This window comes from Panthera pardus, unplaced genomic scaffold (assembly GCF_024362965.1).
Source record: "Panthera pardus isolate Hobbes unplaced genomic scaffold, ASM2436296v1 HiC_scaffold_21, whole genome shotgun sequence".
NCBI classification, from domain to species: Eukaryota; Metazoa; Chordata; class Mammalia; order Carnivora; family Felidae; genus Panthera; species Panthera pardus.
In genome coordinates this window covers 69,505,666-69,524,202 of record NW_026526777.1, presented here as the reverse complement: position 1 = coordinate 69,524,202, position 18,537 = coordinate 69,505,666, and the positions used below count along the sequence as shown (strand labels likewise).

Below are 18,537 nucleotides of genomic sequence, written 5' to 3'. Positions count from 1 at the left end.
GCGGTTCTAACACACAAAATCGTCACAGACATAAACTCAGCTCCCAGTTTTGAAGAAACGAGGTAACTGAAGGACACAAATACGATTGTTCTTCAACGCACCCTCAGTTGTTTAGAGAATCACGCGAAACATGAACCAGCAGCGGGCAAAGGAGCCGCTCTCCAACACGGGGTGAGACCACAAATACACTTAAGCCGCAGAATTTAAAATCACCAAATTCTGTTCTGTTTTCTCATCTTGCAGATATATTTTCGTTTGTTTTCCTGCTCTCCCTCATACAATAGTCTCTCTTCTGAGGGGCATGTACGGAACGGGCGGCGGGTGTTAACACTGAGCTATCCCAACGCACCTGAGCGTCCCGCAAGATGTCCTCACTGCTCTGGTTTTTCCTCAGACCCCCACAGGGGGCAGGGCCAGCCGACTGGTCCACCGAGTCCAACATCGAAAAGGGGCGAACTTTCTTCTCCTTCTCTCTCAGGGGAACCTCTCCATCGTCGACTGGAGACAGAGAAAAAATCACATGGATATTCAAGCTGTTTGTAGTACAATTTCTTTTCCACACGGAAGTTTCTCTCTCTTCAAAGTCTTTGAAACTCTGTAGCCACTAAATGCTCTCTTATTTTTAAATTAAGTCGACTACAGAATAACCTAGATGCTCCCGTGCTGGTACTTTAATCCCCAGACGAAAGAAGGTGGTCTGGAAGTAAACACCGTCCCCAGTGCCGACACACGAGAAAACTAGCTAGAGACTAGAGCGCTGCGGACAGCACATGCGAACCCCACCTTGGTCCCCACCTTGGTCCAGGGCCCGCCCAGAGCTGGTGGGTGCAGGCCCGGAGGGCTGGCTCACGGTGACGTCTGCACTTGGGGGGCTCCAGTCAGGGCTGAGTGGATGGATTTTAGAGCCTAGGATGCAGAAAAGCAACACGGGTAAGCCGGCGCTGGAAAGGCACCTCCAATGGCTCCTTTTGCCACAGGGTTTAATCTCTAAAAACAGCTTCAAGGGGCACCTGGGTGGCTCAGTCAGTTGGGCGTCTGACTTTGGCTCAGGTCAGGATCTCATGGGTCCGTAAGTTTGAGCTCCGCATCGGGCTCTGTGCTGACAGCTCAGAGCCTGGAGCCTGCTTCAGATACTGTGTCTCCCTCTCTCTCTGCCCCTCCCCTGCTCAGGCTCTGTCTCTCTCTCTCTTTCTCTCTCTCAAAATAAACAAACATTACAAAAAACTTAAGATGTAACAATAAAATAAAACCAACTTCATATTTCAGACTTACAACAATCCCACTAAACTTCCTTAGAAAAATACTGGACTTTATATTTCTAAGTTAAATGTACTCGAACTCTGTAAAAGTAATCACAGTAAACAGAAAATCTGCTGGAAACAGCGAGGACACGCTACCCCTCGGTCACCATCGCACTGAGAAAACACTTTCCAACTTGGCGGCCCCAGGACTCCGGGTGTAGCTCACACACCCATGACGCACACACAACAAAAAAGGCAAAACTGTGGACATCGATCAGTCTTTCGCAGACCGGCACCCTCAGGTTCTCTCCCCACAGACAAGGAAGCATCAAGGCCACAGCTCTGTCCTCACAGAGGCAAAACTAAAGCAGTTCTTTCCACAGTAACACCCGGACCGGGCAGCTCTAGGGCAGCTCTAATGTTTCACGCAGGCAAACAATAGTGACCGTGAAGCTGGCTGTCTCCGCACGTGACAGCGGTCAGACGGAGCCGGCTGCTCCCTGCCTGCAGGGGTCTGAACGAGGCCTGTAAAGGTCGTCTTTACCCTGCTTTTCCTACAGCCCTCCCTCCGTCTGCTCCTCCCACCACGAGACTCCGGCCTGCACCTCCACACGCACCTGAGGACTGCACCAAACGCCAAGGTCACGGACACAAGCAGCCTCTGTCGGTTCACGGTAAGCTTCCAGTATGCTTACTTTCATCGCACAAACTGCTAGCAAGCAGATTCTCATGCACAAGCACGTGTGAACAGCACACACACCTCTCAGCAGAACGCACTCACGACCCCGCCCTCTGAAAACACGGCACCGCTGCCCACATACGGGGTTTTACACAAAAAGAAAAGCTGTCAAGTTACAGACAGCAGATCGAAATCTCCTTATTAACGAGAAGGAACCGAGAACAATTTTCACTCCAAAAATAATACTACACTTTATTTCCCAGACAGAACCGTATCATTTAGGGTTAAGAAACTTATCACTGCACTGGCAAAAATCACAGGGAGGTTCTTAAAATTTGCACCCAAACGAGGGACAGGAAGACCGTTTGTAAAACCCCCAACCCAGGGGAAGGACAATGAGGCCAGGAGGGCGAGCCGCGGAGGGCCGGGGGGACCGAGTCACCTCTGGCCTGGGCGGCAGCCGCAGACCGCGTGCTGGGCAGCGTGTGTACTCTGAGCGCCCCCTCCGAAGCCTGCAGGGCCCCGGGGCTGTCCGGCAGAGCGGGCTTCACCACCAGTTCCGGCCTCGAGGGGACGCGGGGCATCGTGGACGACTGGATGTAGGGGCCCACCGCGGCCACGCGGCTGGGTGCCGGCAGCCCCTGCGGGGGCGGGGTTCCGTCAACCTGGGGAAGAGGCACAGGTCCTTCAGCGTGACGACCCAGACGGCACCGAACTCAGAGCAGGCCGGGACACCTCCCTCACGTCTACAGGCCTGTGCTTCCGTCCGCCCGGCAGGGAGCTGTGGCCCCGCTCTGCATTCCCCCCGGAACCCTGCAGGCGGCCGGCGCCCGACCTACCGGGGGACCCTCCTTGTGCTGCAGCGCCGCCTTCTTCTTCCACAGCCGGTCCCGCAGCTCGTTCACGCGCTTGTCCATGACTGCCACCTCGGAATTGCGCTTGTTCAGACACTCCCGCTGCTGCTGCAGCTTGGCATTCTGCTCCTGATTCAATTTGTTTCGTAACTGCATGGGGGGGGGGGGGGGGCGGCAGGGAGCAGGAAGAAAATTTCCCAGACAATCGCATGCTTCCCTCTTCCATACTTTCCCAAACCGCAAGGCCCCTGCCCCCCCCCCCCACCCCACCCCCCACCTCCTGGTGTAAAGTGAACGTCGGCCCACGGCTGCGGCTGGAGGGAGGCCCCCGACTTCCCACGTGGGGCGCTCGGACGTGCGTCCCGGACCTCGGGGTGAAGCGCCCCCGGCTCACCTGCAGCTCCTTGTAGAGGCGGTCGAGCTCGGCCGCGGCGCACCTGCCGTCGTGCCGCCCGTCCAGCCGGCCGTTCTTGAGCACCTCCAGCTGCCTGCCCAGCTCCTCCACCTTGGACACGGCCAGAACCAGCTCCCTCTGCTTCTGCTGGAACAGGCTGTTCATCTGCTCGATCTCCTCCACTGGAGGGACAAGAAGAAAGGCAACCAGGGCTGAAAAGAAAACTACGAACGAGCGCTCCCAGGCAACCGGGCTTTCCGACGAGCCTCGGAACACAGCGCAGACGTTTCAGAAAGGCCCCGAAGCCTTCTCTTTCACAGGCGGCTGGAATCGGCAGACGCATTCTGAATGAGCCTCCCTCTGGAGGGGACTTTGGCAGGACCCGGATCTTGAGTATTAAACTGCAAACTTGGGCAACAACAAAATTTATTTAGGACTCTGAATCTGCGCTTTATAAAAGCGGTAGAGGGAGTCGTTAAGTCACTAAAATTTTAATTAAGTGGTATTGTAACAGACCTATTCTATGAATAAAAATCCTTCGTCAAATTTCCAGTCAAAAAGTATTTAGAGGGGAAAAAACCCAAATAAACCACTAGGACGTTTTCCAAAGGTGAGTCAGGAACCTCGTCGAAAGTGCCCAGCAGCTAACTCCTATTCACGGGTGTCCAAGCTGCAGGGAATTCTGCTTTCCAACAACTCTGAGGTCCCTGCGCACACAGTCCCGTCCCACTCTCACCCCTGGCAACGCCTGTCGCCAGCCCCCGCCCTGCCCCCGCACCCACACCGGCCGCCCCCGGGCTCCGCTCACCAAGCCGGCCGTTCTTCAGCCTCTTCTGCTCCACGTGGCCCCTGAGCGCCCTCACTTTCTTCAGCTTCGCCTCCTGGCTCTCCGCGATCTCCTTCAGCCTCTTCAGCTTCTCCTGCTCCGCAGCCTGCTGCTGCTGGCGCTCATCCTGCTGCTTCAAAAACTTCAAGCGCTGTTCCTGAAGACACAGGCCACGGTCAGCGCGCCCTTCCCAGCAGGTGCGCCACAGCCCGGAACGAACCCGGGCCAGCCCGCGAGGCACCCGCTCCTGGCCCCAGCCCTCCATTCTCATGGGGACAAGACCCAGGAACGAGCACATTTATTCCCCGTGGTTCTCATGCCGCGAGCGAACAGCGATCCGGAACTGGTTCTCATGGGCCGTGGCTACAAGTTTAGGAGAAGCTCACACAGAGACGCGCTCGCTACAAAGGCGGCTTTGGAGCCAGATTTGGACTCCCAACCCCGCGTGCTGCCACTTACTGGCTCTAAGACTGGGCAAACCGCATAACCTCACCGCCTTCCTCAGCTCTAAAGTGGGGCGACCGGCAAGGAGCGAACCGTGAAATGTGACTCTCTTCACACAGCACCTTGCACAGCTAGCGCACGCTCAACACACACTTAGGAAAGAGGTGAAGAACCACTTAACGCTCTAAAAAACCAGAGCGTAACATTCTATCATACTAAAATTTTTAACTAAAATCGAGTAACAGAGTCACACAACTTATCATCAAGAGTAACCTCAAGTTAATATGCCTGAAACAGAAGTAACACAAAATAGTTTCGAAATAAGTCCCCAAGATTAAAGATTTGTTCTATTACTCAACCTTATTTTTATCTATCAGCACAGAGCCTGACGCAAAGCTTGATCTCACGAACTGTGAGATCATGACCTGAGCTGAAATCAGGAGTCGGACGCTTAATCAACTGAGCCAACCAGGTGCCCCAGAACATGCATTTTTTTAAATGTTTATTTTGAGAGCGAGAGAGCGCATGAGCAGAAGAGGGGCAAGGAGAGAGGGAGAAGATCCCAAGCAGGTTCCACTCTGTCAGAGCACAGCCCGACATGGGACTCGATCCCACGAACCGTGAGATCATGACCTGAGACAAAATCAAGAGTCAGACACTTAACTGACAGAGCCACCCAGGCGCCCCCAGAACATGCATTTCTAGCAAGACCCCTAGGTGATTCATATGCAGGCTGAAGTTTGAGAAGCAATGCTACACCTGATTTTGAAGGTGCTGGTGCCTGGCATCAGAGACAGAAACGGATACATGGGAGCCCTGGCACTATGACAAGGAGGGCCACAGGGCGTGTCGCTGGGGACCTCACACGCCAGACCACCACTGGTACCCTAGCTCCAGTGAACTTACAGTCACTAAAAAACTGGTCAGGTGCAGACACTGAGTGTTCAGACCAGGGACGGCAGGTGAAATCCAGCCTGCTGTTTTTAGAAGTCCAGTTTTTGGGGGACACAGCCATCCATTCATTTGTGTCCACGGCCATTTTAGTGCTACAACCATAGAGCTGAGACCGTTAGCCTGCAAACCCCAAGATACCGACTCCCAGCCTCTCTGGAGGAAGTCTGAGGACTTAGACCAGAAACCTGTGGCCGGCAGGAGAGGCAACAGGGAGACTGGTCTGGAAGGTAATGGAGGCTTCTTATGTTTTTTCACCTGTTCGAGGCCAGGATGAGCATTAGTCTGTGGGGGCAGGATGTCTCAGGAGAGGGCAAACAGCCGGTTATCAGTGTCATGACGCAGAAGGGGACAGAGTTAGCAGGACTTGACTGTAAAGTCCCTCTCGCTTTAGCAACCAATCAGGACAAGGCCAGTCCAGAGCGGTTCCCACCAGCCAAGTGGAAGCATTCCTTATGCTCTTCCTCTGTTACCGATACACGACAGGGATAATTTTGCTCAGGATCGGGGGTCCAGCGATCCTGAACACGGGGGATGATCTAAGGCTTTCCAGAAAATGCTGCAGCAAAGAGAAGCAGGCGCCGGGAAGCAGGAACCTCGTGGGCTGCAGTCTCCTCGTGTGTCTGGGAGGCGACGGCGCACAGCGTGAGCGGCCTCACTCACGCATCAACGGCGGGCCCGCCCGTCCTCCAACGAGACGTTACCTTAGTGGCCAGCATCTGCTGCTGGGCCTCAATCTGCTGCTGCTGGCGGGACGCCATCTCCTGAAGCTCGGCCAGAGTCAGATCCATCCCGGGGCTGCCAGCCTGCAAACGAAACCACAAGCGCTCCGGCTACCACGAAATGATCACAGACACCCTGCACCAAGGTCTGCTTAAGCCGCACCTGAACCCATCACGCCAAAATCAGCCGTTCTTCTCCCATAATATTAACGAGACCATTAAGTTTCATGTTAACATCCCCACAGGGGATACGTCTTATTATGTTTAGACATAAAATGTATCAATAGACCAGCGCTCTTCAAGTTATAAATGTAAAAGTAAACAGTTTCAGTAGTCAGTGGCCGAAATGGAACTACTTAGAATCACCTTGTTCTGTAGTTAATTTATACTAGAAAAATAACATTTGATCACACTAAACATGACGCTGGGGCACCAGCGGCTGACCTAGAACACAGTCATCACAATGACCTTTAAAAACACGACACTAGCGAGGCGCGCCCGGGTGGCTCAGTCAGTTAAGTGATGTGATTTCTGCTCAGGTCATGATCTCATGGTTCGGGAGTTTGAGCCCCACATCGGACTCCACGCTGTCAGAGTGTGAGTCTGCTTGGGATTCCCTCTTTCCCTCTCTCCTGCCTTCCATGCTCCCTCTCTCTCTCAAAATAAATAAACTTAAAAAAAGGTTTTTTTAAATATGACACTAGCATCAAAAATATTCAAGATACACTGAGTTATGAGGGACAAACAAGATGTCTACTCTCAAAGCATCTACTCAACACGCTCCTAGAAGTTCCAAGCCACGGTAACAGAAAAGAAAAGCCCGGAAGTTGTATCCAGTTTGGAAAGGAAGAAAGTAAACTGTCTTGACTCACAGAAAACGTGATCGTGAGGAAAATGCTACAGAGTCTACAAAAGAGCCGCCAGAACTAGTGAGGTGTTTGCAACATTGCAGGATAAACGATCGGGAGGCAAAAATCAACTGTATTTCTATATACTGACAACCAGAAATTGAGGAAAAATTTCATGTTTACTTATTTTGAGAAAGAAGGCACATGTGCACAAGCGCGTGCATGGGGAGGGGCAGAGAGGGAGAGAGAATCCAAACTCAGGCCTCAATCTCGCAAACCGTGAGATCACGACCTGAACCCAAACAAAGAGTCGGATGCTTAACAGACGCCACCCAGGTACCCTAGAAAAGCATCTTTAAAGACCATTTCCAGTAGCACAGAAACCATGAAGTACTTAGGAATAAATTTAACACGATGCACAAGACCTGCACCCTGAAAACTCACAAACTGCTGAGAGAAAGGCCTGAATGAAGCTGGGCTAAGTGACATGCTCGTGAATCAGAAGCTCACGCCCGCAAGATGACCACGCTTCCCGAACTGACCTGTACGCTCGGCAAAGTGAACTCCCAGCAGGCTTTTTTTAATTCTTAAAAAGGGATTAAAGGTTATTTTTTATTTTAGAGAAAGAGAGAGCGCACGAGTGGGGAAGAGGGGTGGGGGGGGTGAGAGAGCAAGAGCGAGAGAGAATACTAAGCGGGCTTCATGCTCAGTGCAGAGCCCGACGTGGGGCTCAATCCCACTAGCCTGGGATCATGACCTGAGCCAAATCAGGAGTCAGACACCCAGTCAACTAAGCCATGCAGGCATCTTCCAGTAGGCTTGTGTGTGTGTGTGTGTGTGTGTGTGTGTGTGTGTGTGTGAATGAACAAGGAGATTCCAAACTCCCATAAGGGAGGGCACAGGATCTGGAACAGCCACAACAACCTGAAAAGGAATAAATTTAGAAAAGTCACACGGCCTGACCGGAAGACTTCCCCATGCTCTGGTGACCGACACAGCATGGTCAAGACAGAGGAACGGAGAGCACGGACAGATGCCCACGTGTACGGGGCAACGGCCTCGAGACGAAGGTGCAAGGCCCTGGAGCGAGAAAGCATGGCCCTTCCAACAGGCATCCAGCTTGGTCACCTGGACGTCCGCGTACACAACAGCACGAGCTCAAGTCCTCGTACCACAGCCAAGTGTTCAAAGTGGGTCATAAAATTAAATGTAAAAGAACAAGACAAAACTTCTCAATTGAGCAACTATCCTTTATTAAATTAGGAACACGTCACAGACCAGGGAGAATATTTGCAAAGCATATACCTCATAAAAGACTCGGATCCAGAACAGAGTTCTCGAACTCAGTACTAAGAAAGCAAACAAACCAACAAGGAAAAGTATAAACAAAAGAGGCGAACAAATACGTCACCAAATAAGACACACGGGTGGCAAATAAGCGTGTGCACCACAAGCTGTCAGAGAAACACAAGGTGAAGCCTCGGGGGACCGCGAGGCCCCAGCCAGCGACAATTACCAGGACTGACCACACCAGATGCGGGCGAGGACACAGCACAACCGGAACTCTCGGATGGGAACGGAAAATAAAACAATCACCTTGGCAACCAGTCTGGCCGCTTCTTAAAAAGTGAACACGCCCCTGCCGTGTGACCCAGCACCCCACTCCTAGTAGCCGAAGAGAACTAAAAGGACGTGCCCGTACACAGACTAGGACCCAAATATGACGGCTGGATACAGACCAACCAGAACCGGCAAGAAGCCCAACGTCCGTCTACAGGTGGATCAGCATGTTGTGCGGGTGGAGTGCGTCCCAGCGGTGAAAAGGAACCAACCACTGACCTCCAGGACGGAAGGGATGAAAACAGCTATGCTGAGCACATTCAGACAAAAAGACTATATACTGGAGGATTCCATCCACATAAAATTCTGGAAAACACAAGTGATCTGCAGCGACAGAAAGCAGACACGGGGTCCTTGAGGACGGGGAGGGAGGCAGGAAGGGAAGGTTACAGAAGGACATGAGGAAACCCAGCGTGACGGACACTGTCACTATCTTGACTGTGGTGACGGTTTCACAGGTGTGTACGCGTGTCAAAACTTACCGAACTGTGCACTCGAAATTTGTGCAATTTACTGTATGTGGGTCAACTATAGTTCGATAAAGCTGTTCAAGAAGAACCCAGTGAGGGGGGAAGATACGCTGTGTCAAGATGCACTCAAATCCTGTTAACGGCTGAGACTGTTTTTCGTCATCTTTACGTGAGCCTTCCAGCCCCGTAAGAGAAGTGTAAGATCTAAGAGAAACAAGGAGAATTTGGGGAAAGAGGAGCAAATGGTCTGGATTCTCACATAAATTTACCATAGACTGGGGAAAGATAAAGAGGCGAATCCCTAACCGTATTACAAATTCTGAGCTCTGAAAAGAAAATGTCTACCAGGTGCCCCCAAAGATACTCATGACTTGCTCAACATTTGTTTTGTTCTGAATGTGAGGCATTTCCAGCATCTAAAACTGCTCTCGACAGTCACCCATGCCGAGATCATTAAAATCAATCCTTTGTATGAAATGAATTTACAATAACCTTTACAGAAGAGGGCCTTCCTTCGTAACCCATTGGAGAACAAAATAATAATGAATGCGAGTTGAAGGTCAAAACAGCAGATCACTGGCACGCGTGCAGCACGGATAAAAACAAAAAAACGATCACTTACGCCATTCTCCTTCCTTCGATGTTCACCAGGAACTTTTACACCATTTCTTCTTAAACTTGGATCCTGAGACCTTGGTCCACTCACTAAGCACAAAATTCAAAAGCCAGGCATTAACACTAGAACGGACAGGTGCCATAAGGAGCAGGTCACCTTGGGGTTGTCACTATCGCTCCCGGATACCAGAAGCAGAAAGGACGCCGTAAACAAAACACCTCCCGTCATTTGTTCACAATGCTGCTCCTGGCTCTCCACTTAGCTAGTCGGTTGTGAGATCAAGAACTTTCACCGAAAGAAATAAGTGAAAATTAAATCCATCCATCCCCGTGCTCATCAGGTGTGTTTGTAACTTCCACTGAAAAGAAGCAACTGAAAACAGAGTTAAGAGACGTCTTGAATATTTTTGGTTTACTGGGGACATTTTATGGTAGTTCATAAGTACTAGGAAGTACTTCCCCATTTATTTCAGTAAAAAAATTTCCATTTTCTTAACTTGGGAAAATACTAACTAGAGAACACTGTATATTCTGCTTTACTGGCTAAAAAGAATTGTTCTGGGGCCTGAAGCCTGCTTTGGATTCTGTGTCTCCCTCTCTCTCTGACCGTCCCCCGCTGGTGCTCAGTCTCTCTTGCAAAATAAAAATTAAAAAAAAAAATTTAAACTGATACAGTGTAAGAAATTTGTAATTTGAAATATCAACAGCTTTTTAAATTTTTTTTTTTTAACGTTTATTTATTTTTGAGACAGAGAGAGACAGAGCATGAACGGGGGAGGGTCAGAGAGAGGGAGACACAGAATCCGAAACAGGCTCCAGGCTCTGAGCTGTCAACACAGAGCCCGACGCGGGGCTCGAACTCACGGACCGCAAGATCATGACCTGAGCCGAAGTCGGCCGCTTAACCGACTGAGCCACCCAGGCGCCCCTCAACAGCTTTTTAAATATAGAAAATTAAGCCTATATCTGTACTTCCCGTATATTAGAAAACACAGATCTCCCAAGAAATTTTAAATTAAAATTTCTTTTCAATTAAATGTCTATTATACCTACTTGAAGCTCAGCACAGATTCCCACGCCCATAAGTAAACGTCTGTCCTCAGAGCCAGGTATCACGCGGACACCTAACGCGAACGCACTAGCTTTATTTTTAAAACACTGTTCAGTTCTGACAACGCGGCTCAAGTCATCGGTCACAATATTTCCACAAGAAAAAAAACCTGCCACTTAAGAGTAATTGCTTTCTTCACCACCTCAACGAGAGGGCATGCAACCAGTGTCTCGTTAGCATGTTCAGGACTCAATCAGAGTCAGAGGCCCAGGTCCTGGGCCAAGGGCACAGGGAAGAGGGCGGGCGTCCCCTAACCCAGGCTCACACCTCGCTGGCGGATGCGACCGCGGCCCGGTTCGAACGCTGCGGGGCCCTGGTGTGTGCGACAATGTGAACGGCTCCTCGATCTTTGGACTGGGCTTCTCACCTTACAGACACACTGAGGCTGTGTACTGCACTCCTATTTAATAATTTACCCACGACCTACCCAGAAGACATGGAACTGTTGGGTGAAAAGGTAAAATTCAACTTATTACCAGAGGATGTGTGCGATAACGTAAGTAAAGAACAAAACAAAAATGCGATTGCAGACGCCAATTTACAACTACAAGAAAGGCGGCTCGGGAACAAAATAAGTGAGGGTTTAAAGGACACCAACAGACAGCAGTGAGGATGGAGAGCATATGGCCAGCCTGGCTGAGGGGTCTCGGCTGTGCTCCCGGCTCCGCCCCGGACGTGTGGCCTCGGGCAGGGCAGGTCACCTGCGTGCCCGCACTCTCCTGCGGTGGGGATGAGGCCACACTACGTCACACGCCACACGTAAGCATTTCTAATGGCTGGGCACCACGCGGGCGCTTGGATTAAGGCAGTAAACTTGAGATGTTATGTTACATGATAGCGAACACCTGTTTCCTACATTCCTACTCACGAGAGTAATGTCCTGAGATCACAAACCCTCAAGTTCCCATTTTAAAGGTTCTCACACTTTTAGAAATACTTAGTACTCCCACTTATCGGGGGGCTTCCCCCAGGAACAGAGCCCCTCAGGGTCCCCAGGACGGCTCCACCCTCAGGGTCCAGCCATGGTCGGCCCGGCGTCCCTCCACTGGCGTCTTCTCCCTCCTTACCTCATCTGCACGCCCCGGTGAGAACCCTCATCCCCACAGCTGTGACCACCTGACCCCCACAGCCTCCGTCCAAAGCCCGCCTCTCAGCCCCTAACCCTGGCTCATCTCCTGGCCCAAATCCCCTACAAGTGCTCTCCCTCTGGGATCTTGAATTTAGACGGTCTGGGTTCGGACCCTAACTTCCCGTCACTGCACCTGTTCAGGAACCCGGGACCGCAGTCTCCTCCCCTGCCTAGCCTCTCCCTGCAGCTCCCCTCCACCCCTTCCCACCAGCTCAGACGCCGTCTGTGTCCTCCTCCCAATTGGGCCGGCAAAACCCCAACTCTGGGGCAATCTAACCGTCTTCTTCCAACATCCAGACTGCAGAGCCCGGCTAGAAGGAAAGCCCAGGGTCTGGGATCCGCGGTGTCCCGAGTCCCTAGCTGACGCTCTTGTGTTCCCTGTGACGGCTCACGTGGGCCTCTGTGCCCCCCCCCCCCAACCTCAGAGAAGACGACCAGAAGCCCTTCCTCCAAACCCCACACCACCGCCAACCGCATCTGTCCTCTCTCCCTCTGCACCCAGGAGAAGGTCTCTCGGGCTGAGGGCGCCGCTCCTCGGGGACCCGCCAGCACACATCGCCGCCCCCAAATTTCCACCTCCTGCTCTAGGGACTCCTTTCCACCCGATTCTCCCCTCTTCAAACACCACAAATCAAAGCAAACCACACCCTTGGCTCCCTGGCGGTCAGGTCTTGGCAGCTGGGCCGTCCTCAGGCCTCCACTCCCTCCCTCTCCTGCACCCTCACTCAAGTCACCAGGCTCCCGACACCCCCCCACCCCCTCCAAAGCAAGCAAAGTCCACAGCCCTGTTCAGATTCACATGAAGCTACCCACCTGTGTCCCTGCCGGGGGGCCGTTCGTGACGAAGGAAGAAACGAACTTCGTTCCTCTGACTTCCAGACCGCTGCAGAGCCTCAAACATGCGCTCGTTATCAGCAACCGGACGCTCTATGGAAACAAACACATCATGTGACCTGCAGGTCCAACGAAGGGCATTTGCTCCCATCCTTCGTGCAGATTCTGCTGATGGGAACACTTAGCGTCTTAGATAACTTTTTTCCCATTAAAAGAGCCCTTAGATGGGGCACCTGGGTGGCTCAGTCGGTTAAGTGTCAGACTTGGGTTCAGGTCACGATCTTGTGGTTTGTGAATTCGAGCCCCACGTCGGGCTCTGTGCTAATGGCTCGGAGCCTGGAGTTGCTTCGGATCCTGTGTCTCCCTCTCTCTCTGTCCCTCACCCCCCCCCCCCCCTCAAAAATGAATAAACTTCAAAAAAATTTTTAAAAAGTAAAATAAAAGAGCCCTTAGAAATACAGTGTCACAGATGCTCCACACAGTCCGTGTCCAACCGGGGGGCACAGGAAAGACGAACCGGTCAGGGCCGGCCGCCAGCAGCACGGGACTCTAGCTCAGTGCCTGATGGACTAGCCGCCGGTGACCTTGAGGGATTTCTGAAGTCTGTCAACTGTGACACAGGATGGTCTCTGAGGTCCTTTCTAACTCGGATGTTCTAGGGCTCTCTAAGCACACAAACAAGAAATTAAAAATAACTTTCCAAACAGCCTAGTCTTCCTATTAGGCTATTTTTAAGTTATAATTCTATAAACTATGTTAAAAAAAAAAAAATCAGACATACCCGTTTCCTAACAAAAGGCTGCTTACTGCACTGAAAACACAATAGACCCTTGAGTAACAGCTATGACCTGCCCACGTCCACTTATGCGGGAATTTTTTTGATAAATACAGGGCAGTCCTGTAAATATTCCTTATGGTTTTTTGTTTTTTACTGTTTCTTTACTTTGAGAGAGAGATAGAGAATGTGAGCCAAGGAGGGCAGAGAGAGGGAGAAACAGAATCCCGAGCAGGGTCTGCACGGTCAGTGCAGAGCCTGATGCGGGGGCTCGAACTCAGGAACCGGGAGATCATGACCTGAGCCGAAGACGACACTTAACTGACTGAGCACTTAACTTACTGCCAGGCGCTCCACGTTCCTTATGATTTCCTTACTAGCATCTTCTCTCTAGCTTCCTTGACTGAAGAACAGTGTGTAATACACACGACACACACAACATGGGCTACCGGACTTCCCGGGCGACAGCAGGCCGGAAGCAGTTTGGGGGTAGCTGAAAGTCACATGCGGGTTTTCGACTGTGCCCCGGGGGGCCGGTACCCCAACCCCCCACATCGTTCGCTGCATGTCTATTCGGCCCCTCTTCCGGTGAGAATGACAGCTGTCAAACTTTTCTAGAGACAAAAGGACACAGCTAAACACTCTAATAAACGCGAAATTCAGGAGAAACCATGGTTGTAAGCTCCCCTCAAAATACCTTGTCATCTCCAGGATCTGGATATAAACACCAAACCTACTGCTCGCGGACACAACTGCTCCCAATCGGAGCAGCTCCAGTGACGTCAGTGTGCTACTTACTCAACGTGAGGACGTTGAAGCGGCCGGCAAGAACTCGGCGCGCCTGCCGGTAACCGAGACCACGACGCCAGCACCTGCAGCGACCACAGGGCGGAGAACAGGCAGCCCGTTTTGTGGACTGACCCTGAACTCAGTCCCGTCAGCTCCAACAAAGCACCGTTGTGCTTCCAGTCACGGTAAAACAACACGTGGAGTTCAGAGGTCCCGTCTCTTCTACAAGCCACAGAAATTCTAAGACCCCCCCCAAAAGGAACACCCCTGACAAGAAAGACACGCCCAAAAGCACTTCTGAGCAGACCTTCTACCTCCTCACCCAACATAGGCACGCATGCATGCGCGCACACACACGCGCGCGCGCTTTCAGAAAAATGAGGTGAAACCCCCAGGCTCCAGGAGCCAAGACACAAGTCAAGAAAGTGAAGAAACCCCAGTCCCCATGGGGGGACTGCTCAGCAGGTCTGGGAGCCGGGGTCCCGCTGGCCGGGAGGACTGACCGCAAGTGCAGGAGCACGCTTCGGGTTCTGCAGACCCCCTGCCCACACCCCCTGCCCCAGGTGAGCGGGGCCTGCCATGGATTCCAGGGAGGGATTCCGGGGAGGACGGTGAGGTTAGAAGGCTAGTAAAGGGCAGAGACAGGACTTGATACCCAAGATCTTGCTCCTAACCAGAGCACCACACCAGCAACCCTCTAATGAATTACGAATTCACTATAACCCATCCAAATCCCAATAGGATTTTTCCCGGAACCTTTTAAGGTCCTTCTACATTGTATCTGAAAAAAAATATATAGAACAGCTCAGGTATTCTTTGAAAAAACAGGGGTGCCTGGGGGTGGGGTGGGGGGTAGGCTCAGTCGGTCAAGCCTCTGACTCTTGATTTCGGCACAGGCCATGATCTCACAGTTCGTGAGTTTGAGCCCCGTGACAGTGCAGAGCCTGCCTGGGATTCTGTCTCTCTCTCTGCCCCTCTCTCACGCCTACACATATTTGCTCTCTCAGAAATAAACAAATATTCGAAAAAACAAAAAAAGCAGAACAATGAAATGCACACCTGGCTTACCAATCCCTAACACACACTAAAACCACACAGTAATTAGAACAGTTTGGTTCTATTGTGAACAAAAGACACAAGTGACTGACGGAAGCTGGCAGGAATGAACCTGGCACGAGAGCTACCACGGACACAGAGACGGCTCACATCGGGAAGGAAGAGAGCACCGATCGGAGGGGCACTCAGAACAACTCACTCTCTGTCTGGAGACAAGAACCGGCCCCCTAACTCTCACGAGTCACAGACTGATGGAGGAAGGACAGAAACCACTAAAACCAGCTTTACGGACCAGGAGAGCGGGTTCACAGCCTCGAAGTAAAGAAGAAGCCTTGTAAATCACACAGAGAGACCCGGGCTGCAGAGTAGTTGGTTTTGGTTTTACCACCTACAGATCAAGAGGCAAAAAAGCCAAGGGAAACCTGAGCAATGGCTACAGGGAAACAATTCTCTGAAAATGGAAACCCAGGGGGGTGCCGGGTGGCCCAGCATTTACTCTGGATCTCAGCTCACGACCTCTCAGCTCATGGGCTCGAGCCCCACCTCGGGCTCTACACTGACAGAGCGGAGCCTGGAGCTGCTTCGGATTCTGTGTCTCCCTCTCTCTCTCTGCACCACCCCCGCTAGCTCACGCTCTCTCAAAAAGTAAAATAAAACATTAAAAATAGTAATAATTTTTAAAAAGGAGCAATTACGTGGAGAACTGAGGGATGAGAGTAGGGACGCGCTTCTATTCTATATTATTTCCTCTTTTACAAAAAAGAATACGTTCAGGTGCTGTCATTTATTTTAAAAACTAGAAGAGCGCTCCTGGGTGGTTCAGCCTCTGACTGATCTTGGCTCAGGTCATGATCTCGAGGTTTGTGAATTCGAGCCCCACGTCAGGCTCTGCGCTGACAGTGTGAAGCCTGCTTGGGACTCGTCTCCTCCTTTCTGCCCCTCCCCCACCTGCTCTATCTTTCTCCAAATAACTTTAAAAAACTAAAACATAAGTTAGAAGACAGAAAATCTTCTAAACATCATCATCACATAGTAAAGGGAACTCAAGTGAGCAAGACACGAGAGAAGAAAGAACAGGTAGAATCAGAGTTTCCAGGAGACACTGAGCCTCGACAAAGAGAGGGATGCCTCTTCCTCTAGGAAAAGGGAGGAAGGGCAGGCGGGTCTGGAGAGAAGGTGAGGGGCGCAAAATGGGTGCTTCCGATAACCCCTAGTAAACCATAAACAAGGTCACTTCTGATGCAAGGAGGCTGCCAGAAGCATCCAGCAGTGCGTGGATTCACTCAGGAAGTGCTCACTGAGCACCGCCAGACCCCAGGCCCTCCCCTGAGCCGGGCACACCAATGACAGGGACACGCAAGGCCTCTCCTCTCAGGGAGCGACGTTCAAGTGCACTTGTGTGGGGCCACGGGGATTAAAGCGGCAAGAGACATGAACGCTCAAGAACCAGCGTGACGTGTCTTAGCAGAGGGGCAGATCAGGGTGACATCACAGCTACTTCAGCAGGAGGTAACATTTCAGCTGAAGTCCAGGCGGCAAAACCTGGAGGGAGAGCGACACAGGCAGTAAAGGAGCCGGCGCCTGTGGCCCTAAGGAGGGAAGGAGCGGGGATCATTCAGGAACACCAGAGAGCTGCAGGAGGACGGGGAGGAGCCAGTATCCGGCAGCCACAGTCCAAGATCAGAGTGTGGATCTGATTCCAAGCAGAAAGCAAGTCACTGAGAAGAGGAAAGTCAGACTACCATTCGGGCCCCTCTAGCAAATGGTCTACTCTAGCTCCCCTGCGGGGGGAAGGGAGGAAGTGACCCAGGGAGAGGGCACGAGACCTCTAGGACGCCCACCCGTAAGCGAGTGGACCAAAGGTGACCAGGAGGTCTTGCCTGGGCCACCGGAGCATCGGGAACGGCGTGGACCCAGTCCCCACGGTGTGCGGCCGGCGCCGGGACACCGGGCAGCCCTGGAGGAGGCCGGGGGGCAGGGGGCGCTCATGCAGGCTGCACAGGACTGAGGCACAAATGACGGAAAATTACTCCATCTACAAACTCCTCAGGGGCAAGAAGAGCAGGCTGTCCCGCTTCAGAGCTACAAAGATACAAAGAACTAGAGTGAGGGATTGATCTCAAAGCTTAAAACAGTACCCAAGACTTCAATCCCCGCCCCCCCCAACCACGGTGACGCCACACCGACCGCCTTCCCTAAAAACCTGCAAACACGTGCAGAGGGCGACACACTCGGGACGCCTCACATCTCTAACTCAGTCAACTCCAAGCACCCAGAAAGCACCTCGTGAGCACCGTATGGTTTACCGGAAGCTTCCACCGGTGCATCACCTGCCTGTCCTCTGACCGCGCACACCATGGCGGCTTCAGTGTATCGCAGGGAAAGAAAGAGCAGAAAGGCTTTGTGTGTCCCACCACAGCTGGATGGACGCGCTCCCGACGCACGTGTGCCGCCACGTCTACAATCCAGGAACCACACAACGCGGCCTAAGGGGCGCGCAGGGTGCCCGCCTCGTACCAGAGCCGCAGCGCACTTCAGCCAGGTGGCACTCGCTCTCGCCGGGTTCTTTGCACAGATCCACCACATCTCGGCACGTGGTTTCGGGGGTCACGGGGACCTCGGTGAAGTGCTGCTCGTTGTCGCTGAGGAACACGGTGAGGAACATCTGCCGAGAGAGAGACAGCAGCTGTCAGCGTCCATTCCTGTCCCCAGAGTCCCCGTCCAAATGCGTATGTGCTGGCAGCCATCCCCCCCCCACGCCCCCCGCGGCACACAGCCTGCAGAGCCCCTGGGGTCCCTGGCGTTCGGTCAAACCGGCTCACACAAAAGGCCAAACCGAGTCTTTCTGTGACGCTGTCTGTCATCTGTTTATCATAGACTCACACGGGTTCGTGGTGTGTGCCCCACCCGTCCTGGAAACAGAGCTGCCCACCAATCCCGAGAGCGGCCGGGCCACCAGACGTGCGCAGGCTCTTTGGAGGGAGACCTAGAACGTGACACATGTCGCTCTAGAGGTGGGGAAGGGAAGCAGGAGGCAGAACACGGAGGGAAATCTAGTATTTACACCACACGCGTGTATCACCTACTCAAACCATTGTGGTTTTGGGGCGAAAACGTTTTAATCAAATCAAATGCCTATGTTACAGCCCGAAGTCTCCATCGACGAGGTACGAGCAGAA

The 18,537-nt window shown here is 52.3% G+C and overlaps 1 protein-coding gene across 1 annotated transcript in view; it reads right to left on the bottom strand.

Annotated features, from left to right (window-relative positions):
• TP53BP2 (tumor protein p53 binding protein 2) overlaps positions 1 to 18,023 on the bottom strand; it is a 29,522-nt gene extending 11,499 nt beyond the window's left edge. Inside the window, 10 exon segments of the mRNA XM_053909469.1 lie at positions 350 to 498; positions 796 to 906; positions 2,363 to 2,585; positions 2,760 to 2,924; positions 3,169 to 3,350; positions 3,977 to 4,151; positions 6,094 to 6,195; positions 9,672 to 9,754; positions 12,718 to 12,831; positions 17,876 to 18,023. Coding sequence (XP_053765444.1) covers positions 350 to 498; positions 796 to 906; positions 2,363 to 2,585; positions 2,760 to 2,924; positions 3,169 to 3,350; positions 3,977 to 4,151; positions 6,094 to 6,195; positions 9,672 to 9,754; positions 12,718 to 12,831; positions 17,876 to 18,023 — 1,452 coding nt within the window.
• Between the last annotated feature and the right edge of the window lie 514 nt (positions 18,024 to 18,537).